Source organism: Hoplias malabaricus, chromosome Y (assembly GCF_029633855.1).
Source record: "Hoplias malabaricus isolate fHopMal1 chromosome Y, fHopMal1.hap1, whole genome shotgun sequence".
NCBI classification, from domain to species: domain Eukaryota; kingdom Metazoa; phylum Chordata; class Actinopteri; order Characiformes; family Erythrinidae; genus Hoplias; species Hoplias malabaricus.
Genome location: NC_089820.1, coordinates 43,633,372 through 43,651,320, shown reverse-complemented (window position 1 = coordinate 43,651,320; position 17,949 = coordinate 43,633,372). Strand labels below are relative to the sequence as shown.

General features: G+C 38.8%; 1 protein-coding gene across 1 annotated transcript in view; it reads left to right on the top strand.

Annotated features, from left to right (window-relative positions):
* Positions 1-17,408, top strand: part of LOC136677988 (contactin-associated protein-like 5) — a 105,201-nt gene extending 87,793 nt beyond the window's left edge. The window contains exons 21-24 of the mRNA XM_066655726.1: positions 86-173; positions 1,508-1,711; positions 3,402-3,476; positions 10,687-17,408. Coding sequence (XP_066511823.1) covers positions 86-173; positions 1,508-1,711; positions 3,402-3,476; positions 10,687-10,877 — 558 coding nt within the window. The 3' untranslated portion in view covers positions 10,878-17,408. The remainder of the gene's footprint in view (positions 1-85; positions 174-1,507; positions 1,712-3,401; positions 3,477-10,686) is intronic.
* The last annotated feature ends 541 nt before the right edge of the window (positions 17,409-17,949 follow it).

Genomic DNA, 17,949 nt, shown 5'->3' with positions numbered 1-17,949 from the left:
TATATTATTCTCCTCTTTCTCTCTCTCTCTCTCTCTCTCTCTCTCTCTCTCTCTCTCTCTCTCTCTCTCTCTCTCTCTCTCTCAGGTGGATAAAGAGATCAACCAGAAGTACCGACTCTCCACAGACAGAGAGTTGAACATGATCAGGTCTTTAACACTGGGTAAAGTCACAGGTAAGGAATGCGCTAGTTCAGTAGCACTTTAACATGGCTATATTTTTACCCATAATTCTTTGGTGGAGTGTGTCTTGGTGTGAAGTTCCTGATTGTAGAGAATATTTTAGACTCATTTTTTTTACAGTGGTGGTGAATGGAACCAAACGTCCAGAAATAGAGCACTATACATTGTGTCAGTCATTTTGTCATGTTGTTCAAAATCTCAACAGTGCACATCACTATCACTATCAAATACCCATAATCCATCACAAAATGTAGTGTACACACAGTGTACGCTAGAATTTCCAACAAATACTACAATGCAATGCAGTATTCAGGAAGGTTGTGCCTAAATCGAGCTGAATGAAGTCTATCAAGGCAATGTTCAGAGGAAGAATGAACTGAATGCTTGTATAAAAGGCTGCCTGTTTTTGCTCAGATATCTTTGAAGTTGTAATTATTCTGGCAGAGACGTCCGTTTTATCTACAAATGTAAATAGATGCCATTTTTTTATTTCAATAAATAACAATGCTTATGTTAGTGAATTGATAGCGCCTACCTATTAAGTTACTTCACAGTCGTGTTTGACTTGTTTATGTAACAGAATATGAATGCGTCATGCAACTGTCCCACGCTTATTATGAAGCAGTGTTTCCAAACAGTGACCAAAAAGTCCTTTAGTCATCCCCTAGTCAGTTCACTAAGTAGCAAATACTATATCCATCTTATTTTGAAACACAGAGTACGTAATATATTTCATTAGTTATTTTTTGTGTTAGTTCTGTTAGTTGTTGGCCACGGTTATAAGCAGCGAGAGAGTTCTCAAAATACCACACAGACCGAAATGTTGAGTCTTTAACCACATTCTCAGAGTTATCATCGAGAGAGGAGGATGACACAAAGAAGAGGTCGGTTTGTTGGTTTAAGTCCAGAAATCTCAACCAAAGTGTGGTGAAAACCAGCAGATAATTCAGCCCATGATTTTCCTCCAGGAATTCCAGTCCCAAGTGTGAATAAACTGCTGCCACATTGCGTATTACCGGTTAAAATAACTAGAAATTGCAAACAGGAAGCCTTGCACAAAAGAACAAGTTCCTCAGAGCACAGAAAATAATATTTTAGTGAATAGTGAATGATTTAACGAGTGAACGCAGCACATGTCTACAACACCAATACAGTACATCAATGAACTCTGCCAGTATCATTTTATATGGAATTGTGGTGATGACGATGATGATAATGATGATGATGACGATGGAAGTGAAAATCTAAATCTTTAGCCACCCTGTTGCTTAGGGCCCTCATTAAAGGGTTAACTAGTTTAAACAGTTTAGTCTCTTTCTGTCTTCAGGGCGGGCTGGTGTTGATAAGGAGGTGCTCCAGGCCGGATCAAGAGGTTTCATTGGTTGCCTGTCGTCTGTCCAGTTCAATCATCTTGCTCCTCTAAAAGCTGCCATTCTGAACCGAGGAAGCTCATTGGTCAGCGTCCTCGGGAACCTGGTGGAGTCCAACTGTGGAGAACTGGCAGATAAATCTTCATCAGGATCACTATCAGGTGGAATCAATAATATATACTTTATTAGAAACACCCTGCTTGTAATTCTACTCACTGGCCACTTTGTTAGAAATGAAGGCTTAAAAAAGATGGTGGTACACTGCTAATAAGCCCCTTATTTCTATGGGATCCAAATTAGAATGACTCTATTTCTCCCTGTGGATTTGGACTTGGTCAGACCACAAGAAACTAACTGGGAGGTCCTAATTTTAAAGTTTATTGTTTGGAATGAACTCCAAGTACCAACCATATAAGCTTCTTGTAATACGTCTCATTTAACATCTGAACTGTTATAATGTTCTGACATATATATAATATGGGATGCTTCATGGTCTACAAACCAGACTGCTGTCTCAGCATTGATGGAAACAGATTGTTGGCTCTGGAACTTTTACTTCTTGACAGGTTTAGTCTTGTCTGTTTCTGCAGAACACTTAGTATCATTCGAATCTGATCTGACCTTGCCTTCCACCCACACAGGGTTCAAACACAGAGCATTTCTGTAATGAGCAAATGCATACATGACCAATGGTGCTGTGATTTAACAGCTATCACTTTCTTATGCAGGCTGTTAATTAACCCTGAGAGACCCAAGGTTAAAATTGTCTGCCTTGGCATAGCTACAGTACCAGTCAAAAGTTTGGACACATCTTCTCATTAGTCATTGGTGGAATAGTGCTATTCACTGTTTAGAACTGTGTACCAACCCCTACCTCTGCACAACCCAAGTTATGGTCTCAAACACATTAAGGTGGTGAGCAGTTCTACAAATTAACTCTTGACAAAGCCACAGCTGTTCACTGAAAACCATTCCAGGTGACGACCTCATGAAGCTCATTGAGAGAAGCAAATGTGGGCTCCTTTGAAGAATCTAAAATATAAAACATATTCTGGTTTGTTTAACACTTTTTTGTTTACCACAGAAATGTCTTCCATATTCATATACAATGAAGAAAATCATAAAAAACAAAGAAAAATCATTGAATGAGAATATGTCCAAACTTTTGACTGGTGCTGTACATTCACAATATGTGGAAAATGGTCCAAAACAAAGGAAATGTGTCCCAGCATTTGAACACACCCCTTACCCCTTAATGTGCTCATCTACTTTAAGATGCAGCTATTGCAGCCAGGGGGTACCAAGTGTGTATAATCACATTAGAACAACACTGACCAGCAGAATGTGTCACCATTCTCTAGAGCAGGGGTGGGCAATCTTATCCGCAAAGGGCCGGTGTGGCTGCTGGATTTAAGTCCATTCAGGCTCAAGCACACCTGATTTCACTCCTTTAATTAGTTGGCTTGAGTAAAACAAATGATCATGTGACCTCCTAGTTGGTTGGAACAAAAACCAGCAGCCACACCGGCCCTTTGCGGATAAGATTGCCCACCCCTGCTCTAGAGTGTTGTAGCACCAGACCTAACATCAGTACCAGATCTCAGTAATGTTTATGTGTCGAAATGCCATCAAATCCTCATAGCAGTGCCTATGTTTTGGTCAGAGGATGGTGCACAAATGGGGAAAGTTCTGAATCCTGCGCAGACTGCCTTCTTGTTCGAGGTTGGGTCACAGCTGTTTGCAATATGACCACTTTAACGGCTTGTGTGCTCCCTCCATTCATGCCCTCCTGACCTCCTGCCATTTCCTCTCCTTTAATCATCCCTCTGCTTCTTCTCCATCTCTCCCCAGATCACATGGATGGAGAGAACAGAGGGAAGGAGCGCCTGAAAAATTCAGCTCAGAGCGACTCAGCTGTAATTGGAGGTAAACGCCTTTGTCCTTTTACTCCTTTCATCCTCTTCTCTTTTCTCCTTCAGAAAACCAACACGTCCAAGATATATATATATATATACACACAGTACTGTGCAAAAGTTTTAGGCACCAGAGATTGAGATATAAAAAGCTAAAAGCTATTTATCTGACCAGTGTTTTTTAGCTAAAAACAAATAAACAAACAACAAATAATGCCCAACATTAGAATAAAACCAAATCAAATTATTCCAGTAAGTGTGATATTGTGTGTGTAAATGTGTTGGTTTAACTTTTTCCAAATCTCTCTTCGTGGAAGTTATTCAGGAGTTCAAATCACATCCATGGCCACATATGTACAACCCCAACTCCATGAATAAAAACAGAATGTGATGATTTGCAAATCCCTTTCTATCTATATTTAATTGAATACACTACAAAGACAAGATACTTAATGTTCAAACAGATAAACTTTATTGTTTTTTTGCAAATATTCACTCATTTTGAATTTGAGGCCTGCAACACGTTCCAAAAGAGTTGGGACAGCTTTGTAGTGTGTTGAAGTTTTGTAGATGGAATTCTTTCCCATTCTTGCTTGATGTAAATCTTCAGTTGCTCAACAGTCCGGGGTCTCCATTGTCGTATTTTGCGCTACATAATGCACCACACATTTTCAATAGGAGACAGGTCTAGACTGCAGGCAGGTCAGTCTAGTACCCGCACTCTTTAACTACGAAGCCATGCTGTTGTAACACGTGCAGAATGTGACTTGGCATTGTCTTGCTGAAATAAGCAGGGACATCCCTGAAAACCTGTATGTACCTTTCAACATTAAATGGTGGCTTCACAGATGTGCAAGTTACCCATTCCATGGGCACTAACACACCCCCATGCCGTCAGACATGCTGGCTTTTGAACTTTGCACAGATAACAACCCTGGCAGTCCTTTTCCAGTTTGGCCCGGAGGACATGGCGTCCATGATTTCCAAAAACACTTTGAAATGTGGACTTGTCAGATGACAGGGCACTTTTCCACTTTGTGACAGCCCATCTCAGTAAGCTCGGGCCCAGTTTTTCTGAGTGTTGTTGATATAGGGCTTTCGCTTTGCATGGTAGAGTTTTAACTTGCACTTGTAGATGAAGCAACAAACTGTATTCACTAACAATGGTTTTCTGAAGTGTTCCTGAGCCCATGTGTTAATATCTGTTACAGAATGATGTCGGTTTTTAATGCAGTGCCGCCTGAGGGATCAAAGGTCACAGGCATTCAATGCTGGTTTTAGGCCTTGCCGCTTAGTTGCAGAGATTTCTCCAGATTCTCTGAATCTTTTGATGATATTATTAGATTAGATTAGATTACATTAGATTCAATTTATTGTCACATACAAAGTCATAAAAGTACAACATTCTGGCGAAATTATTTTTCTGTCTTTCCACTCACATGTGTGCGCAACAGACGCGATGGCAGCAGGTGCCCGCGCCATCTTAGATGATCTTAGGACTGCAGATGATGAAATTCCTTAAATTCCTTGCAATTGTATGTTGAGAAACATTGTTCTTAAACCGTTGGACGATTTGCTCACTCAGTTGTATACAAAGTGGTGAACCTCACCCCATTCTTGCTTGTGAAGGACTGAGCCCTTCTGGGATGCTCTCTTTATACACAATTATGACACTCACCTGTTTCCAATTAACCTGTTCACCTGTGGAATGTCCCAAACAGGTGTTTTTTAGCATTCCTCAACTTTCCCAGTCTTTTGTTGCCCCTGTCCCAACATTTTGGAACGTGCTGCAGGCCTCAAATTCAAAATGAATGGATATTTGCACAAAAAAACAATAAAGTTTATCCATTTGAACATTAAATATCTTGTCTTTGTAGGGTATTCAATTAAATATAGGTTGCAAAGGATTTGCAAATCACTCTGATTTGCAAATCATATCGTATTCTGTTTTTATTTCTGTATTACACAACGTCCCAACTTCATTGGAATTGGGGTTGTTTGTCTGTGACCAAGGATGTGATTTGAACTCCTGAATTCAATGTGTATTTATATATACACACATATAACCACAGCAATTCAGCCATGAAGTGGTAAGCCACCTAAGATGACAGGGTGGGGTCAGCAGATGCTGAGGCGCATAGTGCACGGAGGTGGACAACTTTCTGCAGAGTCAATCACTACAGACATCCAAACTTGGCCTTCAGATTAGTGTGTAGAGAGCTTCGCGGAATGGGTTTTCATGGCCCAGTGGCTGCATCCAAGCCTTACATCACCAAGCGCCATTCAAAGCTTCAAATTCAGTGGTGTAAAGAATGCCGCCAGTGGACTCTAGAGCAGTGAACGTGTGTTCTCTGGAGTGACACAGAGAGTCTGGGTTTGGCAGCTGCCAGGAAAACGTTATTTGTTTCACTGCATTGTGCCAAGTGTAAATTTGATGGAGGAGGATTATGGTATAAGGTTGTTTTTCAGGAGTTGGGTTTAGTTCCTTAGTTCCAGTGAAAGGAACTGTTAATACTCAAGCATACCAAGAGATTTTGGACAATTCCACGCTCCCAACTTTGTGGACTTTGGGGGCTGTGCACCAGTGCATAAAGCAAGGTCTATAAAGTTTTGTTTGGAGGAACTTGACCTGACCTCAACCTAACAGAACATGTTTGGGATGAAGTAGAGTGGTGACTGCGAGCCAGGCCTTCTCATCCAACATCAGTGTTTAACCTCACAAATGCACTTCTGTGAGAATGTTCAAAAATGGTCCAAAATGCAAATGGCTGACATAATATTAAACCCTATGGATATCACTCAAGTCCATACGCGTGTGAAGGCAGATGAGTGAATACTTTTGGCAATATATGGGTAGGTCTTGCTAACTATTTTGGCCAATCTTCTTGAGACAATTGTTAAATTGTTAATAAAAATATTTTAGGGCAAGAGTGCCAAGAATATTGGTTTATCACCATGTCCCATACAAAATATTGTAAACAGATTAAGGTAATCCAAATATATATCTGTATCTGTAGGGCAATACTGTCAGACATGGGTGTTTGAGCCCACAGATGGAATAGCATGGAAAACAATCATCCCCCCATAGTAAATACCGCTTAATGGGATTTGGAGCTTTTTTGAAAACTCTTCACACTTAAAAAGGTCTGCCACTGCATCTAGAAACGCAGCCTAGAACTCTACAACACAAGGAGAAAGCCATAAGTCTCAGAACCGCTAATGAGTATCAAATGTGTGCTATAGTCCAAGGAGTATACATTTCAGCTTTGTGGGTGTGTGCGTGCAAGAGGTACAGAAATTTCATTCATCCATTCCTTATCTGTAACCGCTTGTCCAGTTCAGGGTTGTGGTGGTACAGAATTTATTAACATAAATATACTTTAATATATTAAGCTAAGTAATCGAGGACAGTAATAACTGTAGACTCCGATTCAGACAGAATGAGTTTTGAAGTGTGAAATGTGTGTTGAGTTTCTAGCCGTTATTGCATCACCATAGAGTCTGACCAGAATCTTTATCTCACACACACACGTGTGCGCGCACGCACACACACACACACACACACACACACACACACACACACACACACACAAAACCTGTCCACCTGTCCCAGTGAAGAGGAGAAGTATAAGATTCACCAAGAATGATGAAATGAAAGAACGATTCATTCTCTCTCTCTCTCTCTCTCTCTCTCTCTCTCTCTCTCTCTCTCTCTCTATCTCTCTCTCTCTCTCTCTCTTGCTTTCTCTCTCTGTCTCTCCATCTGTTGTCACCATTCTTGTTATCCCTCTTTTCCACTGTCACTCTCACTCCTGTCAGTTTTACTATCTCTCAAGTCAGTGCTTTCTTTGGATCTCTCTCTCTCTCTCTGTCTTGCACTTTGTCTTTCTCTTTCTCTGTTTTTCTATCAGTCATTCTTCTGTACTCTTTATATCTGTGCCTTCTTCTCCCCCACCATTCAGTTCAGTCCTGTATATTTATTATATATTTTATTTATTCATCTGCCTTCCCTCTGTGATGCTTCTCACTTTCCTTCTGTTTTATTGTTCTTCTTCTCCCTCTGTATTCCAGTCTTTTCTGCCAGTCAAAAAGAGACAAAAAAATCCAGAGTGCATATTTGGAACCAGTTGATTTTTGAATACAGTAATGAGGGACATTATTGATTCACAGTGCAATATGAAATGGAAAGGGAGGAGCTTCTCACATCACAGTCATATGCAAAAGTTTGAATACTCGTGGTTAAACTTATTTAGGGTTTATATATTCATTTACAATTTTAAAAAAATAATTAGTAATATTATAATAAGGTGCTCTGGTTTCCTCCCACGGTCCAAAAACACACGTTGGTAGGTGGATTGGCGACTTAAAAGGGTCCATATGTGTGAGTGAATGTGTGTATGTGTGTCACCACGTGAAGTACTAGCACCCAATTGATTGCGGATAGGCTCCAGACCCACTGTGACCCTGACTTGGATAAGCGGTTATAGACAATGAATGAATGAATGAATGTTATAAGTAAAAAAAAAAAAAAAAAAACATTAAATTAGAATTATATATTTAGAAAAACAAAATACCACATTTACAAGTGTTCTGTATAAGACTTCTAAAATTAATTAAAATAGGTTGTGCAAACGTTCATATGATTGTACATATGTCTAAAATAATTAGCACATGAATGCTCAGTAATGTGTGTGTGTGTGTATGAAATTGTAATAAAATAAGACAAAAGCATTCATGACATTTCATTTAAACTTACATTCAAGGTAAAATAAATAAAGCAGCACCCTTCTATGGAAGCGTCTTTGCTGTTTCAAAGTAGAGTGGTAAAAGCTTCAGTTATTGGGAATTCGTAATTAATTTGCGTCAAAGAAATCCTCCACCAAAGTAACCTTTAATGTCACAGCTTGGTATAACCTGCGCTGTCATAGCAACAGTTCATCAAGTCCTGTTAATAAGAAATGGTGTAGTGGTGTTAATATTTTGCGTACCAGCCTGCTGAACTCATACTAATACGATTAGTACACAGTAAGTACTCTGTAGTATTAGTGTATATAATACACAACTGGGACGCGCCATTAATGACTTTGATGCGAATCACTGAATAGCACTCCCTTGTGGTGCAGTCCCTAAATGTGATAATGTGTGTGTGAGTTCAGTGACATCATTGAGATGACATCAAACCAATCAGAGATTTGTTTTCATTGCCATTTTAGAAGTATCCTGTGGTCGAAATTATTGTGCTGTTTAATGCAGGACTCTTTTATTGTTTTGTTTTGTTTTGTTTCCTTTTTATTAGTGAAATTGTACAATCATGTTGTTTAAAAGGCATCAATAATTAGCCACTTTTCTATAGTTTGCTTCATCCATAGGGCTGTAACAAGATTACAGTATTAATGTACAAAATCTTAGTATTAAAATGATGAACAATTTATTTTTAGTACTGTGTCACTCTTTGGGTTTTTTCAAGACAATGCGTTGGTATTTTATTACATATTTGGGTTGAAAAATGATTATTCCAAGTCTTGATAATATACATTACAACATATCTTCACCCTCATCATCATCATTACAGAATACATTTCTGTTATACTTGTAATATTGTGTTTTAATGAGAGAAGGTTTGAATGTAAGTGAAGGCCACTATGCTAAGCACCTCTCCATGATTAGAGTCCAGCTTAGGTTTGCTGTTAGGACTGTGGTATTGTAGTCTTTCAGTAGAAATGTGATTCATTTCTGCAGACACCAGTTGGAGAAATGCCCATGGGCTTGAATGGAAATATAGGCAGCAGTGCAGGGTCAGAAATTTTTGTTGTCAGATTGTATGGATCAATATTGTTAAAAGATGACAGTTTATCCAAGTAATTGTCCATGGTTTCCTTGCTGAGCTTGTCTTAGTATAGAATTTTCTCACTTTGCTCATACTTCACCAGTTGTAGTGCTGTCATTGCTGCCAAAGTGTAAAAATAATATACATCCTTCCCCGTTTTCCCTGCAATGGTCACTGTGACAATAACCCCAAAATGAAGCATTGGTGACATCACTGGCCATATTCACATATGACTGACAATGATTGATAGGTAGCACCCCCACCATTGGAGCACATTTTCTAAACATGATTGAGCATGTATATGAGAGAGTTAGTGAGTGTGTCACTATGGGAGTGTGGTGTGAGGGGCGAGGGATGAAGGCGATGGAGGTAATGGAAGTAATTGCAGAGTTAACACAAATACACCGGCCAGGAAAGACAAAACACAATAGAAATGAACAAATCAAGCAAAGACTGAAAGTTACATAAACACAAAACACTGGCCAAATGAGCCATTAAAGTCAGAAATAAACCAACACAACAATAGAAAGATCTAAGACTAACTGTTAAACTGAGATAGAGAACAGATAAAGAACAGAACTACAAATAAAGAATAACTCTGAAAAGACTGAAAAGGGATGGTCAAAGGAACTAGATTAGAAATGACTGAGGACTACAAGTCACAGACTAAAGTAAACACCAAAGAGATTATAGACAATACACTACACCAGGACACTCACAACAGAGACAACGAACACTCGACACTATTAAAAATAAAGGTACTGCTAGCAAGGGTCCATAGAAGAACCACGTTTTAGTTCCATAAAGAACCATGTTTCTTTAAAATATGTGTAAGTATGAAGAAAATTTTAAAGGTTTAGAAATATAAGGTTCTTTTCCTATGTAAACGTATTAGCAGGTCCTTCTCTGGCATCGCTCAAAAAACCTTTTGAAGCACCTTGATATTTAAGAATATATACAAAGGTAAAAACAAGACTAGGGACACTATAGTTAAATGAACAGGACTGTAGTCAAGAAATACAGGACTAAGCAAAGGTAGATACAAAGATTAGACTCGAGAAGAAAAAGAAACCTTGAATAAGAAAGACTAGAAAAAACAAATAACAGACTCAAGATGAACACAAGACTAACTGAAAGAGCTAAAAAAAAAAAAAAGACACATCTGGAACCTAATCAAGACACAAGGAACACGAGGGCAGGAAGATCACCAGACCAGGGAATCACAAACAGGAACCAAAACAAAACACAGAACAGAACCGAGTACATGATACAGAGTGAATCAGTGAGTGGTGTGAGTAAGTTATAAGCCAGGTCCATGAAGTGTTTTGCATCAAAAATCTTGAGTTGAATAAATAATCTGATTATTCACTCCTTATTTCTTTCTCTTTCTCTGCAGGTCTGATAGCGGCTCTGGTGGTCGTGACTCTCTCTGTGTTGGCGGTAATGATGCGTTTCCTGTGCCGCCTCCGTCTTGATCGCGCTGAGCAGCCACCTGAGGTAAAGGAGAAAGAGGCTCCATCCCAAACTGAGCTTAACTATCGCCTCCACAGTGCCATCAGGGACAGCAGGAAAGAGTACTTTATCTGACCTTCGACTCCCAGCCTCCTGACCCCTCGCCACGGACGAGGGTCTGGCTAAAACCAGCGGGACACTGGCAGCGACCTTCACCCTCCCTGCACACTCCAACTGAGTTGCTGTGCCCTCTGTAGATAGCAGATAGCAGATGTCCGCAGACTGGGACACAGCCAGCACTGAACTGTATGTCCTGCTAATAGAGCGGAGGACAAACCCACTGTTCCAGCTCAAAGAAGCAGTGTTTTTGTGCCCACTTTAGACAGCAGGTTACTAATAGGTTTCGACTGTGTGGATTGGGTTGCAGCCCTAATCAAACTACACTGTAGTTCTAATGCAATGTTATGCTCACGCAGGGGGAGAAGGAAAGACCCGGGTATCCAGGTACTGGGAGGAATCAAGTCTGGCTAAACCCTGTGGGACACAGGCAGTAACTTTCACTCTCTCTGCTCACTCCAGGTGAAGTTGCAAATAGGGCTGATTGTGTGGATTGGGATGCAGCCAAGAGTGAACTTTAATGTCCTGCTAAATCCGTGGATAACAAACACACTGTTTCAGCACAAAGAAGCTGTGATTTGGTGCCCCTTGTACATAACACGTTGCAAATATAAGCAAATGGGTGGATTAGGACAGAGGCGGAGCCAACACTAAACCACAATGAGCTGCTAATTATCCCAGTATCCATGTTAAACGAAGAGTTCAGTTACCTTTTCTTCTGGCCAAACTGTGCTGCGTTTCAAGACATAGCAAGTAGGAACAGTCATGTGGATTGGGACAAAGCCGAGGCATGGAACTATTTATTTGGGAGGATCCAGCCACTGTATCAGCTTAATCAAACTCTGTTATGCATAGTTTGTCAAAATCAAAAAGTAGGTTTATGTGGATTGGCCACAGGTTTAGGTGGATTATGGCCTGCAATTAAGCAAACAACCCAGGCAGCTACCTTTGTTTCTCCACCAATTAAGCTGTTTTTTGTGCCCTTAGTAGAAGAGCAATTAGCAGGTTCGGCCACGTTTTGATCTCGGCCCCTCTCCCCCCACACACAAAAAAAGAAAAAAAAAACGTCTGCATTGACTTTTAACTGTCCTCCCTAGTGTGTTTGGCTTAATTAGGCACGATTTTGTGGAGTCTATAGATAGCAGGTAGCAAACAGGACAAATTGCGTGGAGCCACAGCTTCAACCAAACCAAAGTTTGGCCCCATTTGTAAATATCAGATATTAAGTAGGGTTTATTTGGATTGGGACATGCCTAAAATTGTAGTGCAATGGCCTGCTAATACATTAAATGTCTCTGTCTCAGTTCAACCAAGCTATGCTTAAGTTTTGAGCCCTCTGTAGAGAGTATGTTGAAAGTAGGTGAGCGTTTATGAATCAGGACACAGCCAATGCTGAAATTCTTAAGTCTGCTTAAGGCAATAGGGGCTAATCTTTCGGTTCATCCAAGCTAGGATCAGCACACTTAATATGTAGCCTTTGTAGAAAACAGGATGCCAGTAAGAACTAATATGTGGATCAGGACACAGCCAACACGAGACACTGCTAATGCAATGGAAGACAGGGTTTCGGTGCAACCAAGCTAAGAGCTGTGTAGGCAGTAGGTTGTAAGTAGGGATGAGTGTATGAAATGGGGCACAGCCAAATGCTGGAATCCAAGACCATGCTAATTCATCAGAGGTCAAATATCAAGGGAAGAATGAAGGCAAACCTGTTGAGAAGACTTTCAATCTTTCAAGACTTTTGGAATATTGTCACAAATATATGAACCAATTGGACATTTGTGGAATGACCAGTGTCCAGTAGGTGGTCAGTTTGGTGGGGGGAGATCCTTCACTTTTCAGAAGAAGATGAATATCTTAGATCTTCACTAACTAACAAAGCTGTATTAACTCAATGATCTGTACTGGGAAGTGACCATCAGGGGGCTTTGTGAGCATTACTGCAACTGGCATAGTAGTAAAATTGAAAACATCCTATGTTGATGGATTTGTCTTTTAAGGATTCTGTACTTTGATGGGGAGGTTTGTTTGACACACAGTTACTGGTAGAAATTGCATACATTTGAAGGCATAGCTAGTTTAACATTAAATTAAGCCTGTGTTAAGTTAATTTAATCTTACTAGACAATGAAACTAAGAAAGATGATCTCATAAATGACTTCCTTTTCCCATTTTGTTTTTCTGATTAACTGAAACATAATTCCTGTATAAATATAGCTATTTAACAAGTTACATGATTAATGCCATTCACATTGGTTTACTTACAGCAATGTCAGGTGCAATCCCAACATCCAGTTATTTCTCAGCTTGCTTCAATTCTGTAGAAGATATTGATATCGGTGTATGTCACAATATGCAAATTAGCCTCACAACAAATTGCAGCTCTTGTTTACAGCATGTTATGAAATATTCTGATCAAACAAAGACATTCCAGATGACATTTTATGGGTGTTTCGACAATCGAAGCATTCACAGTGAAAATGAACCCAACCCAAAACTCATTGATTCTTGGTTTGGTCAAGTCTCACAAGTTGGGTCCAGTTCAGATTTCAGATTTAGCAGATAGTGTCTCAAAGTCACAGGTTTGGATTGGGCTTAAGTTTCAGATTGACATGATGGGTCTGATAGGGTTTTAAAGTTGGGTCAGGTTTGTAATTTCAGATCCAGTAGACGGCAAAATTTCAAAGTCTTGGACTTAGGTCAAGTTTGCGTTTTTAAATGTGGGCTGTCGGGCCTAATTCGGGTCTTAAAGTTGTAGTTTTAAATTTCAGCTTTATCACTAGAGTTCAGTTGGGTCTAGAGTTAGGCTTAGGGTTAGATTTGAATTTCAATTTTATGTCCATGCTCCTCTGTAACACACATACACTATCTATAAGGTGAATGAGCTTTGATGGTAACTCCAATAGGGTGATTCAATTTCTAAACAAATTACACATATACACACCACACACACACATCCACTTAAACACACACATCCTCAACAAATGGTGCCTGTTAATGTGCTCAGCTAGGAGGACATTATGAATAGTGAATGTCTCAGTCTCAGACTGGGAGAGAAATTGTTTCATAAACGAGCCACCACACAACAACTACAACTACAACACACACACACATTCTCTCATGTACTTTTAATCACCATCAGACACTCTTCAGTGCACAGAGTTTCACATTTATTGAATCCAGGGCTGAACCCCAGTCTTCTGCAGAAGAAAATATTTAGAAATCAGAATTAGAAGAAATTATAAAAAGCGAAGCAAGGGCTAATAACGCCACACTTCATCTGTGATGAGGCTTCAGTTCCTGCTGCATTCACTTAAACACCAAATATGTTACACTATTATTATTATTATTAAAATTCTCAGACCTTTTCTACATCTTTTCAACATTCAGTTCTGCTGAAGGCAGATAGGGAAAATCAATCAAAGGCCAACTTAACACCAAACGACCTCGCCGCCCCATGGTTTAAGGCCTTTTCATTCTTAATAACATTCATTTTATTCATTCAATTATTAATTTGCTGCAGAAAGCCACTCTGGAAGTCTAAGACATCCAAGTCCATTTTAAAAGTCCAACCTTGATTCAGTTCATTTAATGGACTGACCACAGTTTTATTACATTCCATAAAAGTACTCAGCAAAGTGATGTAATAACACCCTTGTAACAAGCTTATACCATCTTAAATATCTTGCTGTAAAATTTCCCATTGAAAGTCAATAAATTATAGTTACATATAGTTTACATGCTTTGTTAATATGTAACTACACAGTAATAAGTTTGGGAGGCCTCAGTGCTTTCTCTTTTATTCTCTTTTATGCGTGCTCTCTCTCTCTCTCTCTCTCTCATGTCAGATATGTATCTTATGGTGATGAATGTAAAAGTCAGAGTGTGATGTCACAGAGATGAAGAATCTGCTCTGAGCCATCTCTAAGATCAGACACACAGTCCTCCTCATCCATCTGCTCGTGGATAAACATCAGACACATACGACACATTTGATTTCACTCTGTCAGACGGCCTCGGGGTCTCAGAGCTGGACGCATTAGCTGGGAAGAACAACAGTACACAGACTTCACAATCATTTATCCTAATAACAGCATAATTCACATAGTATTTTGATAGGTATTTACAAAGCATACTAAATAAATATACACCATATAGAATTCCACTTGGCAAAGCTTCCAAAACACATTACAGAGTACAAGATCAGTTTCAAAAACTGAACTAAACCCACCTTAGTTTCAGCTGAAAGAAAGATAATCTCTTTAAAAAAAGACATCAGTGATAAATCCATTGCATTCAAATGATGTTTTGTTCTGTGAATTCAGAAACTAAAAGGCAAGGACTCTTATTAGTGCACTGTAATGTGTCTGCCCAAGTCAAGAACTCAACCCTAATCACTCACATGGAGAGCAGAGGTCTTAACTCTGCCTATAAGGTCTATTTTTACATAATATACAAATATTAACTGCTTTTTGTCAAATTTCCTAGACAAATGGACGAGCAGAACTGGCCAAAATATAGTTATCATAAGTCAGTATTAAATAAAACTCAAGCTACTCTTTTAAAGTAAAATGGAAAATAAATATTGGATGTATCTAAGTAAAAAAAAAAAGCTTTATGTTATACTTTCATGTTTTTGCAGTTTCCAGAAAACAAGAACACAAATGTTACATCGCACAGCAGGTAAAAGTGACTCTAATCCAATTCCTGAGCAAATCCAATTGTCTTTGAAATTGTGACCTTTATAAAACTTTAATTTGAAAAGATCATGCTCCAAAACTGACCCCCTCATGTGCAAAGAAAAAAAAAAGTGCTTCATCCAATTCTTTTTTTATTATTATTTGGAACTGATGGATTGGAAACAGACTGGTGTTTTACTATGCACCAGCATGTCACACAATAACCTGCTTTTCAATCTCAGAATGGTTTACTATGTGGGGAATGAAGCACTGGATAAAGTCTTAATATGCTATTGAAATATGAACTTATTTTGGAACATCAATACCTATTCATAGACTGAATATTTGACCTTCCTAAGTGTGAACGTTCAGGGGATCTCTTGCAAATTTGGTCTCTGCAATGATGAATTAAAAAAAAAAAAAAGTTATATATAATTTTCTACAAGTTTTGCTTTGATCTGTCCGTTTCCATCCTCTACATACCTCAAATTAACCTGAAATTGCTTTGGAAAGACATCATTCCTCACTGTTGTTGTTCAGCTTTCTCTCCCTGCAGCGTGAAATGATGAGAAATGTCCAGATGGATTGACATGAAGTCCCATGAATTCTGATCTTACAGTCTCGCATTGCTGCAAATTGGGCATGGATTGGATTTCAGTGCCACATATGAAAGTATCGCATAAAGTACCAGGTGTCATATGTGAATTTGTAATTAAATATGAAATAGAAACCTGGATTTTGGCCACTTTCCCCAGCTTTGTGGATGTAGCCGAAGTGTCTTTGATGTGAAGCACTGAATAGCTTCATCTTGTGGAGCAGTTTTTAAGCATGAGTGGCACCAACTTGTGGAGAATTTTAGGCTAGTCTTGACTGGGTATGTGGCTGAGTGAGTTACAACCAAGTTCTATGGGGTGCTTCAAATCTAAATGTCTTCAAGAAATAAAATACCAGCAATGGAGGGTGGCAATCAATGGGTCCAAGCACTATCAGCAACCAGGGGGATTTCAAACACATTCATACTAGAAAAAGCAAAAATTACAAATAGTGATTAAAATCAGTGAAATTGCCATTCATTGCTTTTTATTTTATATATATATATATATATATATATATATATATAATTTTACATTGATATTATTGTGAATGTATATTGCCTACATTTTATGCTTTCTTTATTTGAAAGGAATATCTGTAAAACATAGGGAAATTCACGACATATAGCGCCACCACTAGGCCCATGGTGGTTACATCTTTTTTTCTAAGATAGTCCATCTACTCATTACCATTTACATTTGTTTATAGCATAAAATATTTACTGTGGACTTAGAGACAGTCAAATATAAGGGTAGACCGAGTAATTACTTCTGGATACATGCTTGTCATTAAGATGTATTTGGACATAAAAACTCAATGTGAGTGTTTGCAGTGGTTATAAGTGTCTAGACAGTGTATTTGTGTGTTTGTTCCAGACTGTTTCTATGAGTTATAAAAGCCGAAGTATAAAAATGGAACATTCTTGACTGACACAAAGTGAGACAGACAGGCAAAAAAAAAAAGTCTCTGGACCTTCAAAGAGCTCTAAGACGAGCATTGCTAATGTGGACTTTTACAATCTACTGCAGTATGTCATGACCCAATACAGAAGGGCAACTATTGTATTATTACTTTTTTATTACGGCCCAAGCCTGAGAAGGAAAAGAAAAGCATGGTCAGTTGAGCTGAGTGTATTTTTTTGAAGTGTATTTACCTCTTCGGAACCAGGCTCCAACCTGCACCTCCTGTGTTTTGACTGTATAATGTATTGAAAATGAATAACCTTCTTTATTTTTGGCTTGTTTTCTATGGCTAGGCTTGTACAGGTGGTATTGTACATAACTGTATTTACTGTATTTATTAACAATAAAGACAGATGTTTTTACAGCTTTATGTGCTAAACAGCTGTGTTTCTCTTTCATTTTTACTCAGAATATGATTCCTAAAAATATATTGCCCACATATTGTCACTGTCTAAAGGGGAACAAAATAAATATTACATTGACTTCCATTTGAAGTTAAAAAGGTCTTTTCCCTTTTTCTGTAAAGTTATGAGTTTGGAGATATGTGTTTTTCTTGGGAAAGCGATGATAGAAAAAATAGATAGATGCTAAATGTTGTCTGAGGAGACAACCTGGGCTCTTCATCCCCCCCCCCCCCCCCCCCCCCACCCTGATTTTCCTGCCAGTTGAGGGGATTGAACCTGCGACCCTTTGGTCCCATTCACCTTACAATGGGATTTAGAAAATCAATTCAACTTATAATTAGTCAAAATACAGCAATGTACAATTATGTTCCCAAATAAAGACATATCCTTAAGGGTGCCATCATAGAAAAAGATGCCATCATAGTGAAAGATACCACCACGGTGACCAGTT